This window comes from Narcine bancroftii, chromosome 2, assembly GCF_036971445.1.
Source record: "Narcine bancroftii isolate sNarBan1 chromosome 2, sNarBan1.hap1, whole genome shotgun sequence".
NCBI classification, from domain to species: domain Eukaryota; kingdom Metazoa; phylum Chordata; class Chondrichthyes; order Torpediniformes; family Narcinidae; genus Narcine; species Narcine bancroftii.
Window position 1 is genome coordinate 55,896,822 of NC_091470.1, and position 22,873 is coordinate 55,919,694.

Sequence of the window (22,873 nt, forward strand, 5' to 3'; positions counted from 1 at the left end):
TGGGCTGATATCGCCTCAAACCGTGCATCTTGGTGCCTCACAGTTTGGCGGGCAGCAACCTCCTTTGAAGAAGACCGCAGAGCCCACCTCACTGACAAAAGGTAAAGGAGGAAAAACCCAACACCCAACCCCAACCAACCAATTTTCCCCTGCAACCGCTGCAACCGTGTCTGCTTGTCCCGCATCGGACTTGTCAGCCACAAACGAGCCTGCAGCTGATGTGGACATTTACCCGCTCCATAAATCTTCGTCCGCGAAGCCAAGCCAAAGAAGAAAAAGATATATGTGTGTACATGAGTGTATGCATATTTAAAGGAAAATATATAGAGTATAGATACGAATTAATAAGGGAAATAAAGAGAAGACGGGAAGTAAGGAGGGAATTAAGGGAGTGACCTTTATTGTATATGAAAATTGGAATCTTTTCTGGGGGCGGCTGGGTGGGGAGGAGTTACGGTCACTGCGAAATCAGTTGACGCTTGCGAGTGAATTCGCAAATCCAAATGGAGAGGGGAGATGTGGTTGCCCGACAAGGGATAAAGGGCAACTCAGGAAGGGGAGGGGATAGTGGGGTTAAAGAAATTTTAGATAGGAGAATAAGGGAAATGTTTGATGTTTTAGAAATGTCTTATAAAGTGTTCAAAACAAGAAAGCTGAAATGGATAAGAAGGAAAGGTGATGATGAGGAAACGGAAAGGTAAGATAAACAAAGTATGAAATGGCTATGTTGAACTATATGACTTTAAATATTAATGGAATACATAACCAAATTAAAAGGAAGAAACTGCTAAATTTACTGAAAAAAGAAAAAATTGATATAGCATTCGTGCAAGAAACACACTTAACTGAAATGGAGCACAAGAAATTAAAGAGAGATTGGATAGGACATGTAACAGCAGCGTCATATAATTCAAAAGCTAGAGGAGTAGCTATATTAATGAGTAAAAATGTACCAATTAAAATAGAAGAGGAAATAATAGATTCAGCAGGGAGATATGTAATGATAAAATGTCAGATATATTTGGAGTTTTGGAATTTACTCAATGTATATTCACCTAACGAAGAAGATCAAAAGTTTATGCAAGATATTTTTTTGAAGATAGCAGATACGCAAGGGAACATATTAATAGGAGGGGATTTAAACCTTAATTTGGATTCAAACATGGCTAAAACTGGGAAAAAAATTAACAGAAAGAACAAAGTAACCAAATTTATAATTATAAGATGCAAGAAATGCAACTTTTGGATATATGGAGGAAACAACACCCAAAGGAAAAGGAATATTCATATTATTCGGGTAGACATAAACCATACTCAAGAATAGACCTATTCCTGTTATCAGCTCGCATGCAAGACAGAGTTAGAAGAACAGAATATAAAGCTAGAATATTATCGGACCACTCACCCCTGATATTGACAAGAGTTAGAGGACATCCCTCCAAGAATGTATAGATGGAGATTAAACTCCATGCTACTTAAAAGGCAGGATTTTAGAGAATTAATTGAAAGACAAATTAAAATGTACTTTGAAATAAATACAGAATCAGTGAAAGATAAGTTTATACTATGGGATGCAATGAAAGCGTTCACCAGAGGGCAAATAATAAGTTATGTAACCAAGATGAAGAAGGACTACAATCAGGAAACAGAGCAGTTGGAAAGGGAAATAGCAAATATAAAAAAAGAATTAGCAATGAAGGAAGATACAACTAAAAGAAGAGAATTGGCAGATAAAAAAATAAAATATGAAACACTACAAACATATAAGGTGGAGAAGAACATAATGAAGATAAAACAGAAATGTTATGAACTAGGAGAAAAAACGCACAAAATTCTAGCATGGCAGCTTAAGACAGAACAAACTAAAAGAATGGTATTGGCATCATGGAAAAAAAACAATCAAATCACATATAATCCAACGGAGATTAATGAAAACTTCAGAGAATTGAACAATTATACCAAACTGAAAACGAAGGGAAAGAAGACAAAATAGATGAATTTTTAACTAAAACTGAACTACCAAAATCACAAATAGAGGAACAAAATAAATTAACAGAACCATTTGAAATAGTAGAAATACAAGAGATAATAAAAAAACTACCAAATAATAAAACACCAGGAGAGGATGGATTCCCAATAGAATTCTATAAAACATTTAAAGATTTATTAATTCCTCCCCTCCTGGAAGTAATCAACCAGATTGATAAAACACAAAGCTTACCAGATTCATGCAAAACAGCAATAATTACAGTAATACCAAAGACAGGGAAAGATCCACTCGCACCAGCGTCATATAGACCAATATCTTTACTTAACACAGATTATAGGATAATAGCTAAACTATTAGCAAACAGATTAGCCGACTATACCAAAAATAGTAAATCTAGACCAAACTGGATTTATTAAAAAAAGACGAACAACAGACAATATTTGTAAATTTATTAACTTAATTCATGCAGTAGAAGGAAATAAAGCCCCAACAGTAGCGGTGGCTTTAGATGCAGAGAAGGCCTTTGACAGAGTAGAATGTAATTATTTATTCAAAGTACTACAAAAATTCAGTTTACCAGAGAAATACATTAATTGGATTAAAGCATTATATAAAGGGCAATTTGCGAAAGTGACAGTAAATGGATATATATCAAAGCAATTTAACTTAAGCAGATCAACAAGGCAGGGATCCCCACTATCGTCCTTATTGTTCACGTTAGCCATAGAACCACTAGTAGAACTGATAAGAACAGAAAATAAAATAAAAGGGATAAAAATAAAATTCAAGGAATATTAAATCAGTTTATTTGCAGATGACGTTATAGTATACTTAACAGAACCAGAAATATCAATAAAAGAATTACATAGGAAATTGAAGGAATATGGAGAAGTATCGGGATACAAGATTAATGCAAACAAAAGTGAAGCAATGCCAATGAATAATGCGGATTTCTCAAAATTTAAGAAAGAATCACCATTCAGATGGTAAATGCAAGCAATACGATACCTAGGTATACAAATAAATAAAAACCTCGGCCATCTATATAAACTCAATTATTATCCACTAATGAAAAAAATTACAGGACGACTTAGAGCATTTGAAAGACTTACCACTAACACTAATAGGAAGGATAAACTGTATTAAAATGAACATTTTCCCAAGGATACAATACCTATTTCAGGCATTGCCAATACACTTGACGGAGAAATTCTTCAAGGAGTTAAAGAAAATAATAAGGAAATTTTTATGGAAAGGGGGAGAAACCGAGGATAGCACTAGATAAATTAACGGAATGGTATAAACAAGGAGGCTTACAACTGCCAAACTTTAAAAATTATTATAGAGCCGCACAATTAAGATACCTATCAGATTTTTATCAAACAAGGGAAAAGCCAGATTGGACTAGATTAGAACTAGATAAAATAGGGGAGAAGATACCCGAACATATTATAAATGGGATGAAAAATTGGTACAACGTAGGAATTCTCCAGTATTACATCATCTGCTCAATATTTGGAAGAAGATTCATGTAGAAAGGAATAAAACAAACTACGAACTACCAAAACTAATACTGACGCAAAATCAGCTAATCCCTTTTACAATAGATAACCTTTCCTTTAGAGAATGGGAGAAAAAAGGGATCAAAAGAATAGAAAATTGCTTTTCAGGAAATAAATTATTATCCTTTGAACAAATGAAGGATAAATATCATATAACTCACGATACAGGGTTGGCATACTACCAACTGAAATCCTACTTGAAGGACAAATTGGGAAGCAGTCTGAGGTTACCAGAGCGAAGTAATTTTGAATATGTGATTACAGACACAATGATAATCAAAAAATTTATAACAAATATGTATATTGAACTATAAGAAAGGGAGAACGAGGAAACAAATAGTAAAACTAAACAAAAATGGGAACAAGACCTAAACATAAAGATAAAGAATGAAACATTGGAGAAGTTATGCTCAGGATCTATGAGAAATACAATAAATACGAGGTTACGTATGATACAATATAACTGGATACACAGGCTATATATTACACCTCAAAAGTTAAATAAATGGGACCCAACAGTATCTGACAGATGTTTTCGCTGTAAAAAGTAAATGGGAACAACAATTCATGCAATCTGGACATGTGAGAAAGTGAAAAAATTTTGGGAAGATCTAAACCAGATATTAAATAAAATCACAAAAAGCAATATACCAAAAAACCCAGAAATCTTCCTCCTAAGTAACATAAAAAACAAAGAATTTGGACTTGATTTGGATGGTGCACAAAAAAGATTTGTTATGATAGCCCTAGCTGTTGCAAAAAAATGTATTATGTCAGCCTGGAAATTAGAAGATAACTTGAGAATACAATAATGGTATATAGAAATGAATAAATGTATTCCATTAGAAAAAATAACATATAATTTAAGAAATAATATTACAATATTTGAACAAATATGGGAGCCATACATGAAACACAATAGAGAAAACCTACCGGGGACATCTACCACCTAAAATGACAGAAGGAGAAGGGAATGAAAAGAATTGACTCAGTGGAAATTCTTGTTTGTTTTTATTGAGTGACAACATTGTTTGACGGGTTTAATGTATCTTAGATTCTGAACTTTAAATGAATGGGAGGGGAGGTAGGGAGGGTGGAATGGGATGAGGGAGGTGGGGGGAGAAAACGACACTGTATATATTTGAAAAGGAAAATGTATGTATCTTGATCAATGTGGTTTATAGTGTGAAAAATAAAAATTAAAAAAAAAAGGTTTTATCTACCTTTAATCAGCAAGCATCTCCTCATCTTTAATCTCTATATTCCATGCCACTACTGCTTGTTTTCCTTGTACACTATGCCAGGTTCCTGTGTAAATATTGATGCAAAAAAACATTTTTAAGATCTCCCTCATCTCGTGAGGCTCCACTTATTGAAGACAATTTTGATCTTTCAGGGTACCAATTTTGTCCCTTACTCTCCTTTTACTTTTAACACACTAAACCATTTGGGTTTACCTTCACATTATCTGCCAAAGCAACCTTGTGTCTTACTTTTGCTTTCCTAATTTCCTTAAGTATTTTCTTATATCTTCTATATTCTTCTAGTACCTCATTTGCTCCATGTTTCTTATACCTGCCATACATCTCTCTCTTCTTATCCAGATCACCAATAACCCTTGAAAACCAAAGTTCCTTATGTCTGTTAACTTTGTTTTTAATCCTGACAGGAACATGCAAACTTTGCAGTGTCAGAATTTTGCGTTTGAAGGCCTTCCACTTACTGAACACATCCTTGCCAGAAAACAACATCCCAATCCACTCTCCCTAAATCCTTTCTCATTTCCACAAAATTGGCCTTTTCCAATCCTTATCCATAATTGACTTGAAATTATGGCCACTAGACCCAAAATCTTCAACACTTCTGTCACCTGACCTGTCTGGTTCCCTAGTAGGAGATCAAGTATTGCATTTCTTCTCGTTGGTAATTTAAACTCCTGAACACTATTGATGAACTCCAAGCCATCTAGCCTTTTACACTATGGGAGTCCCAGTCTATATGCAGAAAGTTAAAATCTATTATCACAACTTTCTGTTTCTTACATCATTCTGCTATCTCTTTACAGATTTGCTCCTTCAATTCTCTGATTATTGGGCAGTCTATAATATAATCCTATCAGTGTGACCACATCTTTCCATTTCTCATTTACATCCATTTGGCCTCTGTAGATGAGCCCTTTGGGCTGTCCTGTCTAAGCACAGGTGTGATATTTTCCCTGACTCCTTCCCCTTTCCTCCCTCCCCCTCTATCATGTCTGAAACAACTGAACCCTGGAACATGGAACTGCCAGTCCTGCTCCTCCTGCAACCAAGTCTCACTAATAACAATAATGTCATGATTCCACATGCCAATCCACGCCCTAAGCTTGTCTGCCTTTCTGACAATACTCCTTGCATTGAAATAAATGCATCAGAGCATTTGTATCACGTTTAAATTTTTGATTTCTGTCTATATATGGAGTCCTCGCATGACCTTTATCCTCCTCCACCTCACTATCTTCTCTTAACACTCTGGTTTCCCTCCCCTTGCAAATCTAGTTTATACCCACTGGAACAGCACAAGCAAACCTGCCTGGAAGGATATTTGTCCCTCTCCAGTTCAGATACAAAGGGGGACCAAAAGAATTTGAGGTTGGGGTGAAAGTAGGCAGCAAAAAAAGAATAAAATTGACAAGCTCGTCATAGGTGCATGAGGCAGCACCAATGTAGTTGTCATTGTCGTGGAGGAAGAGTTGATTGGCCTTTCCTATGTTGGTTTGCAGCATTGATTGCTGCACAAAGCCAACAAAAATGCTAGGAGCAATGTTGGTGCCCATGGCAACTCCTTTGATTATACCACGTTAGTTTACATCTATAAGGGGGCAACTATATTTTAAATTTTAATCTCATGTAAAGGATGCACTCAGAATTCTCCTTACTGTAAGTACATTTAAACTGAAAGTATAACCATTATCTCAGGCTTGTTTATGGAAATTGTTTTTTAAAAAAAAAACTGAAAATGCTGGAACCACCCAGCAGGCCAAAACAGAATTTAAAATTTCAAGGTCGAACCTTGTGAAATATTTCTGCCTGCAATTTTAACTCTTTCTCCCTCTATCCAGAGATGTAATATGGTTTTGTGTGTTTTGCTTATTATGAATTCTGGAGACTTGCTTCTCATTGATATTCCTTGATAGTTCTGCCTCCCCTGCCTTGCAGTTATTGGATTGGGGGTGTGATGGTGTGTGTGTTTTGCACTCTTGACATAAATTTAATCAATAGTTGATAGTGAGAACATCCGCAGTTTAAGTGATCTGCTTTCAAATAAGAATTTAAAATTTGACCTACTTTGCTCATTGTGCACAAGCCCTGAGTGTGGCAGCAATAAATAATGGCTCTATGGTCGGTGAAAACTGTTGGAATGCAGGTCTGGAAAGGGGTTGTATGAGTGTACCAAAATATATTGGGGTAATTGTATGTCAGAAGAATCAGCCATACTATGGATATTGTAATAAACACAGGACTTACAAACTCGAGGCTTCTCATTCTCTCTCAGCTGCATTTTTCTCCCCAAAACCAGTTAGTGCACTTTGGTATGTGCTGGAGATCACTTAGCCAATGGTAGTTGTCTCCCTCGTCACTTGATTGTAAGTATCATTGTGGTTGTTGAGCTCGATTTTAATGAGGTTCTCCCTCACTGCTGCTACATAAGACAGCTATTTCTGCCGTACCTCATGACTTAAAATCAAATTCAACTTGACATTGAATTGAAGAGAACAAAAATCAATGACCAGAAATTCTTAACTCAATCAAAGCAGTAACTTCTGGAGGTAGTAAGCTAGTTGGAGATCATGGTGGATTCCCAAGTATTAAGTAAAAAGTGTTTGCCCACTGCATTTTTCTGATCTCAACACCACCATCATCAAATAACTGATAACTTTGTGCTTTCCCTATAAGCATGTTCCATTCTTATTTAAATAGTTATTTGATTTCAATTTATTGTCAGAGTACATACATAACATCATATCTTTCTTTGGCTTGGCTTCATGGACGAAGATTTATGGAGGGGGTAAATATCCACGTCAGCTGCAGGCTCGTTTGTGGCTGACAAGTCCGATGCGGGACAGGCAGACACGGTTGCAGCGGTTGCAGGGGAAAATTGGTTGGTTGGGGTTGGGTGTTTGGTTTTTCCTCCTTTGCCTTTTGTCAGTGAGGTGGGCTCTGCGGTCTTCTTCAAAGGAGGTTGCTGCCCGCCGAACTGTGAGGCGCCAAGATGCATGGTTTGAGGCGATATCAGCCCACTGGTGGTGGTCAATGTGGCAGGCACCAAGAGATTTCTTTAGGCAGTCCTTGTACCTTTTCTTTGGTGCACCTCTGTCACGGTGGCCAGTGGAGAGCTTGCCATATAACACGATCTTGGGAAGGCGATGGTCCTCCGTTCCCTGAGAATTATCACTAATTGATAGTGCAAAAAATAAACTGTACACAGCATAAACATGTAAACAAACAAAAGAATGGTAAACAGATAATGAATGTAAACATGACTGCAATAGTGAGAGAACAATGAAAATGAGTAAAGTGCAAAAGTGAAAGTCCTTAAATAAAGTGCAAAAGTAGTCTGATTGACTTTGTTGTGAGGAGTCTGAAGGTGGAGGAGTAGCAGGTGTTCCTGAACCTGGTGGTGCGAGTCTTGTGGCACCTAAACCTCTATCCTGATGTCAGCAGCAAGAACAGAGTGTGTGCTGGATGGTATGGGTCTTTGATGATTGCTGTTGCCCTCTGATGGCAGCGTTCTCCGTAGATGTACCCCTTTACATGTACTCAGTATTGGGGAGGGTTTTGTCTGTGATGTCCTGGGCTGTGTCCACTACCTTTTGGAAGGCTTTTCGCTCAGGGTTATTGGTGGTCCATATTATCAAAACATTTGCATTTTCTAAATAACTATGGTAACACTTGAGAAATAGGATAAGTATCCTATTTGATTATAGTGATAAGTTTGAATGGTTTTCACAGTCAAAATTAATTGACGTCTATCTTTTGCTCTCCATACATATCCATGTGAAAAAAAACATCTTCCATAGTCATGAATCAGCCAGCAGCATTGGGTTGTAGATGCAATTACAAAAAAGTTTAGTTGCGCATAAGACACTGATTGAAGGGACTGTTTCATTTATCCCATGATTTCATGAGATAAGAGATGGGAAAGGTTGGTGAAGTTTCGGTTCTACTCTTTTGTCTATCCACCTTCTGGTGGATGCTGTATATTTATATTACTCAATAATGAAACAGTCATTTTTTAAATTTGAGGCTGTGGTTGTGGATGTCTGAAAGTGCAATTGTGAAGTAATAAATCTTGATTCAAGTGTTTGCATGAACACGAAAGAAAAACATTACAATTTCATCAAATTGAGTATCTAGCAATAGATTAATTCAATTAATGTAAATTTTGAAAAGGAATTGATCCTCATCCTAATTTATTTCCATTTGAAATCTATTGCAAGGGGAAGCACCTTCAAAGGACAATGAACTCAGCCATTGATATAATTAAGTTGTTTTGCAAGCTGTCAGAACAATACTGTTCTTTTACAATTGGAAGTGCAGAGTTAATATATAAATTAGAGTAACACAGTGTCTGTATAGATTTTAGGTTCTCAACCAAGATATTTCTTCTTTGACTTGGCTTCGCGGACGAAGATTTATGGAGGGGTAAAATGTCCACGTCAGCTGCAGGCTCGTTTGTGGCTGACAAGTCCGATGCGGGACAGGCAGACACGGTTGCAGCGGTTGCAGGGGAAAATTTGTTGGTTGGGTGTTTGGTTTTTCCTCCTTTGCCTTTTGTCAGTGAGGTGGGCTCTGCGGTCTTCTTCAAAGGAGGTTGCTGCCCGCCGAACTGTGAGGCGCCAAGATGCATAGTTTGAGGCGATATCAGCCCACTGGTGGTGGTCAATGTGGCAGGCACCAAGAGATTTCTTTAGGCAGTCCTTGTACCTTTTCTTTGGTGCACCTCTGTCACGGTGGCCAGTGGAGAGCTTGCCATATAACACGATCTTGGGAAGGCGATGGTCCTCCATTCTGGAGATGTGACCCACCCAGCGCAGCTGGATCTTCAGCAGCGTGGACTCGATGCTGTCGGCCTTTGCCATCTCGAGTACTTCATCCCTTCAACCAAGATATAAGCAACATCTAATTGCAGGTACTTTTTCTTGAACTTTCAATTTCTTTTGACCAAAAATTTTGTGGTTTTTTTTTTCGAAATAAATATTTCATTAAAAATTTTTTAATGTATTAGTATCCAAATACAGAAAATGTCATATTTTCAAATCAATTATACATACTACAAACTATACCCCAATAAAACCCACCAACTCACCTCCCGCCAAATAATAATCTGCGAAATAAAAGAAAAGAAAAAGATTGAAACAAAGAGAAAAGTTAGGAAAGAAAAAAAAACCAACCTGTCTACCAAAATATCATTACGATTTATGCAACTTTGCCTTTAATGTCATCCTTTATTTATCTTAAAGGAGTTTGGGTCGATTTCATGAGGTTTAGGGAAATGTCTTATAAATTCATATCTACTTTATGTAAATATGGGCACCAAATTTTTAGGAAAACATATTTATTCCTTAAATTATATGTAATTTTCAAGTAGATAACTATATATTTCTGCATGCCATCTTTCCATTCCAAATTGGAATCTGATTTCCATGTCACTGTTATACATTTTTTGCAACTGCTAATGCAATTTTCATAAATTCTTTTGGAAAAAAAACAGTTTCAATTTTGGTCTTACCACCAAAAAATTGCCTAATTAAAAAAGCATTGGATCTTGTGGAAGTTTAACTCCTGTAACTTGTTCTAAAATTTTTCCTAATTCTATCCAAAATGGTCTCAAGTTTGAACATAGAATGCAAAAAAGTTCTTGTCTCTTGACTACACCTAAAATATTTATGTGATATTTCTGCTTTCAATCTATTCAATTTTTGTGGAATAAGGTACAATCAATGCAAAAAAATTATATTGAACCAATCTATATCTAACATATACTGTGTTTGTCACACTATCATAACACAATTCCCGCCAAATTTTATCCGCAATATTTATGTTCAAATCCATTTCCCATCTCTGTCAAGACCTATGAATTCCATGCTTCAAAGTTCCTTTTTGCAATCATGTGAACAGAGATGTAAATTTCTTAATAAATCTATTACAAATCGAAGTTTCTATTTCATTTTTTTCAGGCAATAACATTGTTGGACCAAATTTATCGTGAAAATGTGCTTTTAATTGAAAATAAAACATTGTATTCTATATACCATATTTTTTAATTCATCAAATGACATTAAATTTCATCCTTAATAATGATCTTCTATATTTCTAATTCCTTTAGAGAACCATAAGTCTATTATTAAAGTCTATTTTGAATGAAAAGCTTTGTAATTAATCCACAATTCCTCAATCCCATTTCATTGTTTACTTTGTTCCATACATTAATCAAATGTTTCAACAGTGGTGCATCTCTATCCTTGGATATTAATCTTGGTTCCCATATGCACCACTGATGAAACATTTGATTAATATATGGAACAAAGTAAACAATGAAATGGGAATGAGGAATTGTGGATTAATGAAAGTATATATATATATATATATATATTATATAATATATATCGACAACGAGACAGACAACAGACTCGCCAAGGCAAATAGCGCCTTTGGAAGACTACACAAAAGAGTCTGGAAAAACAACCAACTGAAAAACCTCACAAAGATTAGCGTATACAGAGCCGTTGTCATACCCACACTCCTGTTCGGCTCCGAATCATGGGTCCTCTACTGGCATCACCTACGGCTCCTAGAACGCTTCCACCAGCGTTGTCTCCGCTCCATCCTCAACATTCATTGGAGCGACTTCATCCCTAACATCGAAGTACTCGAGATGGCAGAGGCCGACAGCATCGAATCCACGCTGCTGAAGATCCAACTGCGCTGGGTAGGTCACGTCTCCAGAATGGAGGACCATCGGCTTCCCAAGATAATGTTCTATGGCGAGCTCTCCACTGGCCACCGTGACAGAGGTGCACCAAGGAAGAGGTACAAGGACTGCCTAAAGAAATCTCTTGGTGCCTGCCATATTGACCACCGCCAGTGGGCTGATATCGCCTCAAACCGTGCATCTTGGCGCCTCACAGTTCGGTGGGCAGCAACCTCCTTTGAAGAAGACCGCAGAGCCCACCTCACTGACAAAAGACAAAGGAGGAAAAACCCAACACCCAACCCCAACCAACCAATTTTCCCTTGCAACCGCTGCAACCGTGTCTGCATCAGACTTGTCAGCCACAAACGAGCCTGCAGCTGACGTGGACATTACCCCTCCATAAATCTTCGTCCATATATATATATATATATATATATGTAAAATTTTCTGATGTCTTCTCTCCTATCTATGTCTATTTTGATCCACGCTGTTTTCTCTCCTTCATAAAAAGAAGAGAGAAATCTCATCTATGTGGCCTTATAATAATTTTTAAAATTTGCAGACCTCCCAATTTGTATTTCCATGATAATTTTTCTAACAAAATTCTTGACATCTTGGTCTTCTAAATAAATTTCCTTACATATTTAGTTACTGAAATTTTTTTTGCGGATGAGATGTAGGTAATGCTTGAATAAGATATTGCACTCTTTTTATTCATTTAATTTTTATACAGTTAATTTTCTAATAATGTTATTGGCAATTCCATCCATTTTTAAAAATCTTCATGAACTTTCTTAAGTAAAGGGGAATAATTTAATTTACTGAGTCCTCTGTTGTGTCGATGATTCTGTTGTATAAAATCCACACTGCTGCGTGGCTCTCCTCCCCACCCTCACCCCCCATCCAGAATTGGCTTCCAATGCCAAATGGTGAAAACCCCAAGAGAATGGTAGGTTTTCAGTAGCCCCTTTCACACTTGCAAGTGATCCCAGAAATTAACTGCCAATCGACCTTTAAAGTGACTAGTGAGAAAACAATCAGCTCAACTCCGGTATCAGATGATGTCCTCTCATGCCGAGGATTGTTCCTTGACCCCGGTACAATCTCCAGAATCTGCAGATGCTGGCGTTGCAATCTGGCAAGTGTGAAATGGGTAATTACATTGTGGGATTGAAATGATCCAAGTTTTTGGGTGAGTGCAGGAAGAAAAGATTAAAATGAAGGTATAAACTTTGCCATGGGAAAGTTGAAGTGGGGGAGAGAGAGAGGAAATAAATAGTAATAGCGGACAATTTTTGAATAGCGTGGGAGAATTGGTAGCGCTATAGCACACAATTTATAAAGACTGTGGGTGGGGGGGCGAAAGCCGTGTGGCAGAGAAACCACTCTATGAATGCTCCATTCATGCAGCTGGGCATACAGCCCTTTCGCTGCTGCATAGAATTCCGCCATCACTTATTCCCATGGTAGTTATAAATTGGATGTGATTGTGCGACTAGCTTTCCCACGCTGTTTAAATTGTATGCAATAGTGCTAACTTTCTCATGGTGTTTAAATTTAATGCGATAGTGCTACCAACTTTCCCATGCTATATAAATTGTTCACTATAGCGCTACAAACTTTTCCACGCTGTATAAATTGAACACTATAACATTACCAATTTTCCCACCCTGTTTAAAAATTGTCCACTATTGCTATTTATTGCTAGCACCTTCCCACAGTCCCTTTATAAAGGTTTATATAGGTCGGTACAACAACAGCAGGGGCTGAAGGGCTCATACTGTGGTGCATATAAAGCTTAATTATGTTATAATTATGCATGATTATTTATTTTCAAATATTAATCATAATATATTGATCAGGATTTAGCGCAGGTGCAGTATCACTCAATGTATAATGACATCAACAGTAGAAAGTAGAACATTCCTAACCCCAGGGATGGCTCCTTGCAAGGGTGAAAGTGTTCAGTATCCCAGTTAGGAGTGGTCAAGTGTGAAAAGCCAAATAACTCCCATTCCTATCCCAGGACACTGAACAGCCAATGTAGTGGGATGCAAGTGTGATGTTATCTTCCACAAGCTTCTCTTCATCCTTGGACTAATGTTTTGGTAAATTTCAACTGAAATGGCCTGAATCCTGACATCCAACGTGAAAATTGCTAAATGCAGCTGTTCAAAACAAATAGGTGTCGCTTTGGAAAAATGAAGTTCTTTAACAGCAAAGTAAGAGCAACAAACTTGTTTCAGGATTGGACTTGAAAAGAAGGTTTGGAATAATTTGGTGCTGTGGTAGACTGCAGACACTGAACGGTTTAATTTTTCTCAAATTGAATCCTTGCTACATTGATGCAGTTTGACCTTCCTTAAAATAATAATAAATAATTTGTGTGCATTGTGTTGTCTTCAATAATTTATTGGATCCTACTGGTAATGGTGATCATACAGCTACAGAAGCAATATTTCATATTTGCATGTACAGTACTTCTCATTCTAACCCAGATTTATTAAAGTGAGCATCTCCGCTTTTGCATGTGTTAGTTGGCTGTGTAAATGCGATTGCTTGCTCACCTGAGTTTTTCCAAAATTTTGTTTTTAATTCTCATCTTTACTACAACAGTTTGTGTAATTTTTATTTGGAATAAAGTAAAAATAAAATTTAGAAAGCCTCAAGTAAATTAATAAATATAATTGGCTGCTGATTCATTGAAAGGATCTAACATTACATATATATTTTGTTGGTCGATACGTTTATCAGATTTAGTTATATAGGTGCCAAACCTTTTTGTCTGGAATCATTGGGTGCGGACACTTGCTCACTTGCTGTTGTTTGGAATCTTATTGATTTCGGGATCATTTTAAAATGGTGGTCCCTTTAAGCAATTGCAATATTTCAAAATCTCGCAAAACAGGGGGCACGGAGTGTTAAATTAATTTGGATAAATAAAGACCATAATATCATTTCAAAATAAAACTGCTCAGACATCTCAAACCGTGCAAATGCAGTAAACACACATTATAGCTCAAACATTGCATCAGAATGAACTTGTTCCATCCCACCAATTAACTGATCACACATTTTAATCACTGGACATTTTTTCATCTGTGTGCACAATGGCTTTGTCCTCATCACTACTCTCCTCATGCTTATTGGTGTGTTACACCATTTGAGCAATTTCCCCATCACACAAGGAATGCACAACGGGTGCCTCATTGTTAATGTTCAGCACTTCTTTGATGTCAGCTGCCTCTAATGTGTTTGCATTTTCTGCTGCAACACTTTTGGCAATGAGGTTAGTGATCATCCTCCTCTTGTTACTGACATGAAAACCTTCAAATTCATCCATGGAATGTTCAATTGCATCATAATCTGCAGAAGCTTTTTCACCACAGATTTTAAGATATGTTATACCATGATGCTTCTTAGTTTTTTGCAGCAAAACATGTGAATATTCACGCTCCCCCTTGAGGTTCAGTTTTGAATGAAACTGTTGTTTCATTATAAGCAGACCAGTCAGTGGCATGTGTTCACTTCTTTGTTGTCACACCCACTCAGTCAGTATCTACGTTTTTTCCTCCTATGCAGAGTTTTCCTTTTATTTATCACTCTCACCGTGAAACTTCAACAGCTGTTCTTTATTTCCTCAAATCATGTCTGGTGGACGATCCCAAGCATAATCTTCCATTAGGTGATACTCAGATATGCCACTATCAAGCTTCCACAACAAGACGCTTCCTATTCTGTGTCTCACTGCTACCCAGCGGGAACTCTTCAAGTCTCTTTGGCATGTTCATAGGCTTCAGACGGGTAGTGTCGACTGGGAGGGTGGGTGATGATGATGCTTGACAGGGATGGGCTCTTATTAAGTAACAGTCGCTCTAATCAGTGATGGCACCTGACAGGGAGTTGCTCTTACGAAGTGCCAAATTCTATCTTTGATGAGCAGATGTCATCTACTGAAAAAGTGCTGGTTTTTGCAATTCCAGATAAAAGGTTTTTAAAAAAGTAGTGCTTAACATCATTAAATCTATTGATCCTTTATAAAGTATGAACATAATTGAAATCTTATGAAGGGGACTGAAATTAAAATCATGCTGTGGTTAGAGAATGCATTGTTAATGTTGAAAACCAATATCAATGTAAATACAATTGCTATTGAAAATCGAAGTTTATTTTCACCCAATTTTTATTTAGTATTTCAGTAAGAGAAGGGTGCACCAGGTGTAGTCTTGTAATATAGAAGCCTGTATTTGTATTCCAGAAACTTATTTGAGTTTTATGGAGTTCAAGCCACATCATCGCATTTAGTGAATTGAACTTGATATATTGATTGTAATTTTTTTTTAAAAGGTTCAACAATTATGTCAATAATTGTTCCTAGATTGTCTTTGAAACCCATCTGTTTTAACAAAAGGATAGTTTTTTAAAAATAAAATTCATCTTTGCCTCAAACAGCAAGATGTAATATTTTACTTTTGAAGGAAAGAAGTTCCTTAAAATTGAATTTATAACTATTTGCTGATTTTTTTTCAATCAATATTTTGTTTTCAGATTTTTTGAATTAACTGCACAATTATTGTAGCTCTACTCTGGTTCTCACCTCAGCTTTCAGGCAAACATGTATAATTGTTTAAGATGAGGAGGCTGGTAAATTGAATATTTTAAGAATCTTTAAATGCAGCAAATTAATTCTGATGTTGACTTTTATACAGTTGTATACCTTTCATTCCATGCTGAACTGTTTGTTCACAGTGGTGGTCAATAGAAATTGCTATGAGCCAGAAACATGCCAAAGCAGGAAATCGTAGGCTGAACTTTGATTATACACAAATGTTCATCTGTTTAATAAAGAAATTAATCGATCTTTTATTTGTGCATCTGTTATGTTGCAGAGTTAGTCAACAGAGCAAAACAAATCGTATGGTCGCAGATAATCTTGCCATTTGTTTTTGGCCAACATTCTTGAGACCAGATGCCCTGACCAATGCTGCCATCAATCAATCTGCAATTGAAACATTTATTCAGCAATATCAGTTCCTCTTTCACAATGGGGATATTGTAGACACATTCGTTCCGCCTGGGGCACCTTGTACAGGTCAGTTGGTTGAACCATTGTTACCACTGCCATCATTGCCACCACCACCACAGCCGTCATCTCAACCGTTCCCATCAGAGATGCAGACAGATCAACTTGATGTTATATGAACAAAATAGGAACAGACTTTATCATCAGATGTTATTTACTAAACTTGGATTTCAAGTCCAGTTTCTAATGTCGGGAAAACCTAAAAAGATTATGCATTTGCAGACTGTAATAGCAGCATTACTTTAAAAAGTCAATCGTGCATTCCTTTCCTCACTTAAAAGGAAGCAAATGTAAGTGTGAATATTAATGACAATTCTAAAATTACTGTGTACAAAACAAACTGGCTGCAATAAAAACATTCCACTTGCTGCATGAAAGAAAAGTGATTTCAATGGTTTTAGTGGATTCTTTTGTTTTCTTCATCAACTTTTGACAGTTGTGAATAACAGAGTTTATGTATACACTAAATTGTACAAAATGAGGTCAAATATATTTCTCAGCCAACAATGTTAAAGAACACTCATCTGTTTGACTGGAATTGACTTTTTATTTGTGCTGTTTTGGAAGTCATTGTGTTTGTGTCCTGACATATTTGTGTGGGTGGTTCGATGGACATGCTGTCATCATAGCAACCTCCCAGCATTTGCACTGCTTCTGAAGATGTAGTTTTAAGAAAAATTGCCAGGTGCTCTGTAAAAGACGATGTCTACTGCACCTTTTGTTTACTGTAATAGAGCTGTGGTAGTTTTTTTGTTATGGGAAGAATCCACTTATTTTAATGACCAACAGCACAAGGATCAGTTCAGTAAAAGAAAATAAACTGAACTTAAAATTACTGCAGTTTTATCCTTGTCACATTTTCGTTTAAAGGATAAACTGTAGACATTTTATAGTATCCTATATTGTTGGAAAGTAATGCATGTGTTTAATTCCTGGTTGGTCTTGTACCTTATCCTTGTGCATTTTTAGAAATACATTTCCTCTTTGGGATGGAGGGGAAGAATATCTAGTGTATATAAAAGTCATTTTTCATAAGAGATTGTAAATCTTTCCATAATTTTCAATTATACAGCGTTCACATGTTGTGTTTGCAATAAAGATGGTGTATTAAATAGCTTTAAGTATGACTTTCTGTTAATTCATTGTAATGTGACCATAGCAAGTAACCTGTTAAATATTGCTATCCCAGCAATAAATATTTTTGGGTCTTGCCATTGACATACCATAATTTATATATAATTTTTGTCATATTACAACTGTGGCACCTTGTACTAAAACTTTATTTTAGCTCTTATTGTGCAAACAACATATGTGGAGCAATATCTTATTTTAAAAGCCACATTTTCTTTTGAATTAGTACCTTTTTGATGTAAAATGAATCTGCTTTTAGTACAAATTTTGTTAATTTCAATAAGTGTTGGATTAGGATTAATGTAAAATTGGTGAGCTGAATGGTATGAACTTAGAATTTGGTGGGGAAGCTAGCTGTTTAAAGAGCATCAATTCTACTTCAGTTCATGAACTGTCACTTAAAATTTTCAGCTATTTGTCAGATATTAAATTTCTTTTCAGATAATTATTAATCGGTCGGTACACATTCTGCTGCTAGTATGTTGTGTAGGGGTTGGGTGCTAGTTAATGGAAAAAATCTCAATTGCTCTGTTGTTACTTGCTCAGTGAAACTGGTTTGAAAACTCTTAAGATTTTGACATCAACTTCAATGTATTATAGTAAATAAATCATTTGAGAAGCAAATCTTAAGGGTTTGTGATACATTTTCCTTAATTGTTTTGTAAACTATAACATTGCTGAATAAATTTTTATTTGCGCACCTTGCAATGTTGAAATAATAGCAGTTCCTGCCCTGTGGGCAATCATTTCAATTTGCCTACTGAGATGATAGGAAATGTCCTTTCTATTTTCATCAAGACCAAAATAAATCTCTGTTTTATCATTGTTTATTGTTGTTTCAATTTACTAATTTGGAGGAGATTGACTCCTATTATTTGAATCTACTGTGCCATTAATGTAACAATGTGGTATTTTCAGTTGGTAGTGTAAGTGATATATATGATTCTATTACAAGGAACTGAAATTTAGTTGTTTTAGAATCAAAAGAATATAATGAACTACTCAATTTTAACCCATGACTATATTAAGTTCAGTGTCTTCTAGATACATTCATTTATATGATTTAATAGACAATTCAACTTAAAAGTCATTTTACCCAAAATTTGTCCTGTAACCAATTGACAGTGGTATTTCTTCACCAAGACGGATGAAACTCGACAGCAAATTAATTGGCAAGTATAATGTTCCGTGAATGATCTTTCGTTCAGATGGAATTTATTCAGTTGAAATATAAAACAAAGTTAAAATATTTGATGTTACACAATGATAACGTTTTTTCCTAAAAATGAATGTTATACTTAAAAAAAAAAGTGGTCCAAAATATTTGACATGTTGATAAAAATCATGGATGATTCAGAAAAAAATGTAGGTCTCTGTCAACTGTTATACTAGAAAACCACTTGAATTTATGTTGGGAATAGTTTAGAGAACATTGAGAATGACAGTGAATGCCAAATGGCAGATAGATGGATGTACTTCAGAGAGATGGAGGGATCTATCTATAGATAGATGGATGGATGTACTTCAGAAATGGAAAATACATATTCATTTACAATAATGTGACTAAGTGCAGCACGCTCAAACAAAATTAAATGGAAAATTTTCACATATAATAATTGTTTTCAGAAGTTCATGTACTTTTATTTTCAGTTGTTCAGCACCTCAGCATCTATTTTTCTTTATTTACAGTACAACTCTGATTACCCAAAATCACATTCTCCGAAATCCTCATTTATCTGAAAAATTTAAAAAATTTTTGATAAATGATATCCAAAACAAATTAGAAATCTTTATTTATTCAAAATTTTTTCAGAGCCGATCTGACAGGGGACATTGGGCTGCTGGTGCGAACCTTGTGTTGACAGGAACGGGGCCTTGGTGGGGAGATGTCGGTGATCGGCGGCAGCCAGCAGTTTTTTGTTGAGATTTAAACATTATTTTAATGCTTAAAAAGCCTTTCCTTGTTGTTTGTTGTATTTTAAACACTTACAAGTGGGCTATTTAAAAAAAAATGGCCAGTTCTCCATTTATCTGACATAGGCCCCATCCTGACCATTTTGGATAATTGGAGTTGTACTGTATTTTCTTGTCTTTCCTTTCAATATTTTGTCTTCATGTAACCTTGTTAAAGGTAAGGAAATTAATTTGAGATGCATGCTGAAATTTTTGACTGGACAAAATAACCAAAAATGCCATTCACTTTTTGTGTAAATTTGAAGTGGGGAAATTGCTCTCTTGGTGTGTATTACAACATCATCTTGAATCTTAATGGTCTTTTATCTTGATTACTCTAAAACTTTCTGTGATTTCCTTCATCAGCATGTTTATTCATTTTATGGCATCTGGACATTAACAAGAAATAAAAGAAGAGTATTAAAGAGCTATTTTGTATTGGAGATGGCTTGTTTAGAATATGAATTCTGACATGGATCAGATGACTGCTTTTGTATTGTAAATTATAGTTAAAATAAAACAAATTCTCTTGTATCTGAAATGATGAATCAAATATTCTCTGGTTTTAAGTTTTGTAAAAAAAAATTTCAATTGAATTTATTCTTAATGTTTCTGCTGCTCTCAAAAGGTCACAAATGAACCTGTTTTCTAGTGAAAAGATCCAACTGTAATATAATTTTATATTTTATGTATTGTTCTATTACATCCAACTAACAAGTGGATGCATTGTACAGTCTTTTTTCTTGGACTTAAAATAAAAACAAAAGAATGATCTGAAATTTGCACTGTGACTAACAGCGAGGGTAACAGTGCTCATTGCTTGCAATGGAAGAAGTATGGACAGTTACAGATAGTGTTTGATGTCGATGATTGTCACTGCACCTTCTCAGGTGGAATCAATTTTGATACGAATTTCAACAGTGTTGAATAAAAATTTAATCCCTTTTGTGTGGCATGGTTAGTGTAGCGATTAGCGCAATGCTCTTACAGTGCCAGCGATTAGGACCAGGGTTCGAATAAGACAGGTGTTACGAGCCCAGAGGACCCCAAAACCCAGCAGCAATAGATATTCACCAAAACAAATGGTTATTTCAACAAAAGTTTGATTTTAATTATCTTTAAACATGAAAACAGAATCACACTTTAACTTATCTCTATTAACTTACTTAACCCCTTCTAAGCGCGTATATGTGTAATGTGTGTGTAAGTTCAGAAAAGTTATTTGGTTCACAGTCCAATCTCGGTTCTCATTCCTCCAAATTCACTGGTTGCAGGCAATTCTTATACTGTGCATAGAATTTAACATTTATAAAGTTCACCAGGCTTTGGTGCTCAAAAGGTAAATGGTTACTGCTCAGGAAGGTTCTTGTTGGTTTTCAGAGAGAGATTTGTTGTTCCAGGTTATCCACAACTGAAGTACTTCCATCAGTCACCTCAGTGTCTCGGTGACGTAACTTGCCCCATCAAGGTTCTCCAGATGATGACCTCTTTCTTTCAGGTCATTACAGAGTTGCTTTTCTCTTATTCCAAGTGAAACATTAGACAGCCAGTCCTCTTGCATTGGCTGTGACTAGGCCATCTTCCACACTGGGGCTTCTTGCCAGTTTTTCCTGTTTCAGTTCCAGCTGTTCTTGCTGGCTGAAACACAGTCAAGTTATCTCTGATTTTCTCTCTCTCTCTCTCTCTCTCTCTCTCTCTCTGAGACTGAGAGAAAACTTGTTTGACTCTGCTTTCAAAACCACATGACCCTCTTACAACATCAAAACTTCTTGCAGACAATAGCGGTTCATCTATTGCCTTGATAAACAATAAACCATTAGTGACGTCTTTTGAGCACTCTTCAAAACTCTTGCAAAAAGCTGTGAGAAGCTACTATATGTCCAGTATTTCAAATGAGATCTGTTTTAAAGTGTTTGCATGTGACTTACTCTAACAAACTTTTCCCAATTTATCTCCCAAAAACATTTCTATATACTCTGTCACACAGGTAACAAAGCGGACTCCTTTTTGTCCAGGAAACTGCCGCAGGAATGCAATTGATTTCTGAAGAGCAGTCAATAAAACAAAAAGGAATAACTGGCATCATCCCCAATTTCTTATCATTTTTTTATTTCTTATCATACCATAGCCTATTTTGTTAGATATGCCCCAGCTTCACCATGTCTTTTGTAAAGAATTAAAAACTACCTTTCAGTTCCATGATGGCTTTTGAGAAATTGGGGAATGTTTGAAAATTTTCACTTCGCAAACCAATCGAACCTAATAGTTTTGCACATTATTAACCCACACATTCTTTCTTGCTACAACATTATTCATCTGATGATTTCAAATTGGCAAGGAAGGAAAACAAATTTAACAATCTTTTTGAACTTGCATTGAATTTGTTTACTGTTGCTATCAGCAATCCTGAAGCAATGTGAAAGTAAGTGGCTTCCATGAAAAATATTTTGGATAAATAGACAATAGGAGCTGGAGTAGGCCCTTCGGCCCGTCGAGCCAGCACCACCATTTTACAGATCATGGCTGATCACTACAATCAGTACCCCTTTCCAGCCTTATCCCCATAACCCTTAACTCCTTTGCCCACTAGAGAATTGTAATATTTTATTCAAAAGATTTGTGGGACTTGTCAACTATCCTTTAGTAAGAGATGTCCATATTTCCAGAGAAAGAGGGCAAGGACAAAGCTCCCTTCTCTATAAATGATTGCTCTCTAGTACTCATTGACAGATGGATAAATAACAACGACAGACTCAATTACTACACTTAAAACAATTCAGAAAAAAAACTTAAGAAATTAAATAGAATAATTTCAGGGCAACACGGTTAGTGTAGTGGATGGTGCAATGTCTTTACAGCACCAGTGATCGGGACTGGGGTTTGAATCCCATGCTGTCCCCATATCTGCATGGGTTTTTCTTGGGGACTTTGGTTTCCTACCATCATTTGAAACGAACAAAGGGTGTAGGATAATTGGGCGGCATGGATTCATGGGCCGAAATGGCCTATTTCTGTGTTGTATAGTTAAATTAAAAAAAAATAGATGTCACTGAACCACATTATACATAGCTCACACGAGCTGCAGTTTAATGGCCTGGATATTCCCAATAGCAGAACATTGGAGTGTTATCTGAAACACACATGTTCAAAGGAAATTGGATATTCAGAATCTTGTCACAGACAACAGATTATCAAGTG

At 36.1% G+C, this 22,873-nt stretch overlaps 1 protein-coding gene across 3 annotated transcripts in view; it reads left to right on the top strand.

Moving 5' to 3' along the window:
• The window catches only part of arhgap5 (Rho GTPase activating protein 5), a 59,034-nt gene extending 40,484 nt beyond the window's left edge, over positions 1-18,550 (top strand). For all 3 annotated transcript variants that reach the window (XM_069916730.1, XM_069916732.1, XM_069916731.1), the window contains one exon: positions 16,398-18,550. In XM_069916730.1, coding sequence (XP_069772831.1) covers positions 16,398-16,710 — 313 coding nt within the window. In that variant the 3' untranslated portion in view covers positions 16,711-18,550. The remainder of the gene's footprint in view (positions 1-16,397) is intronic.
• The last annotated feature ends 4,323 nt before the right edge of the window (positions 18,551-22,873 follow it).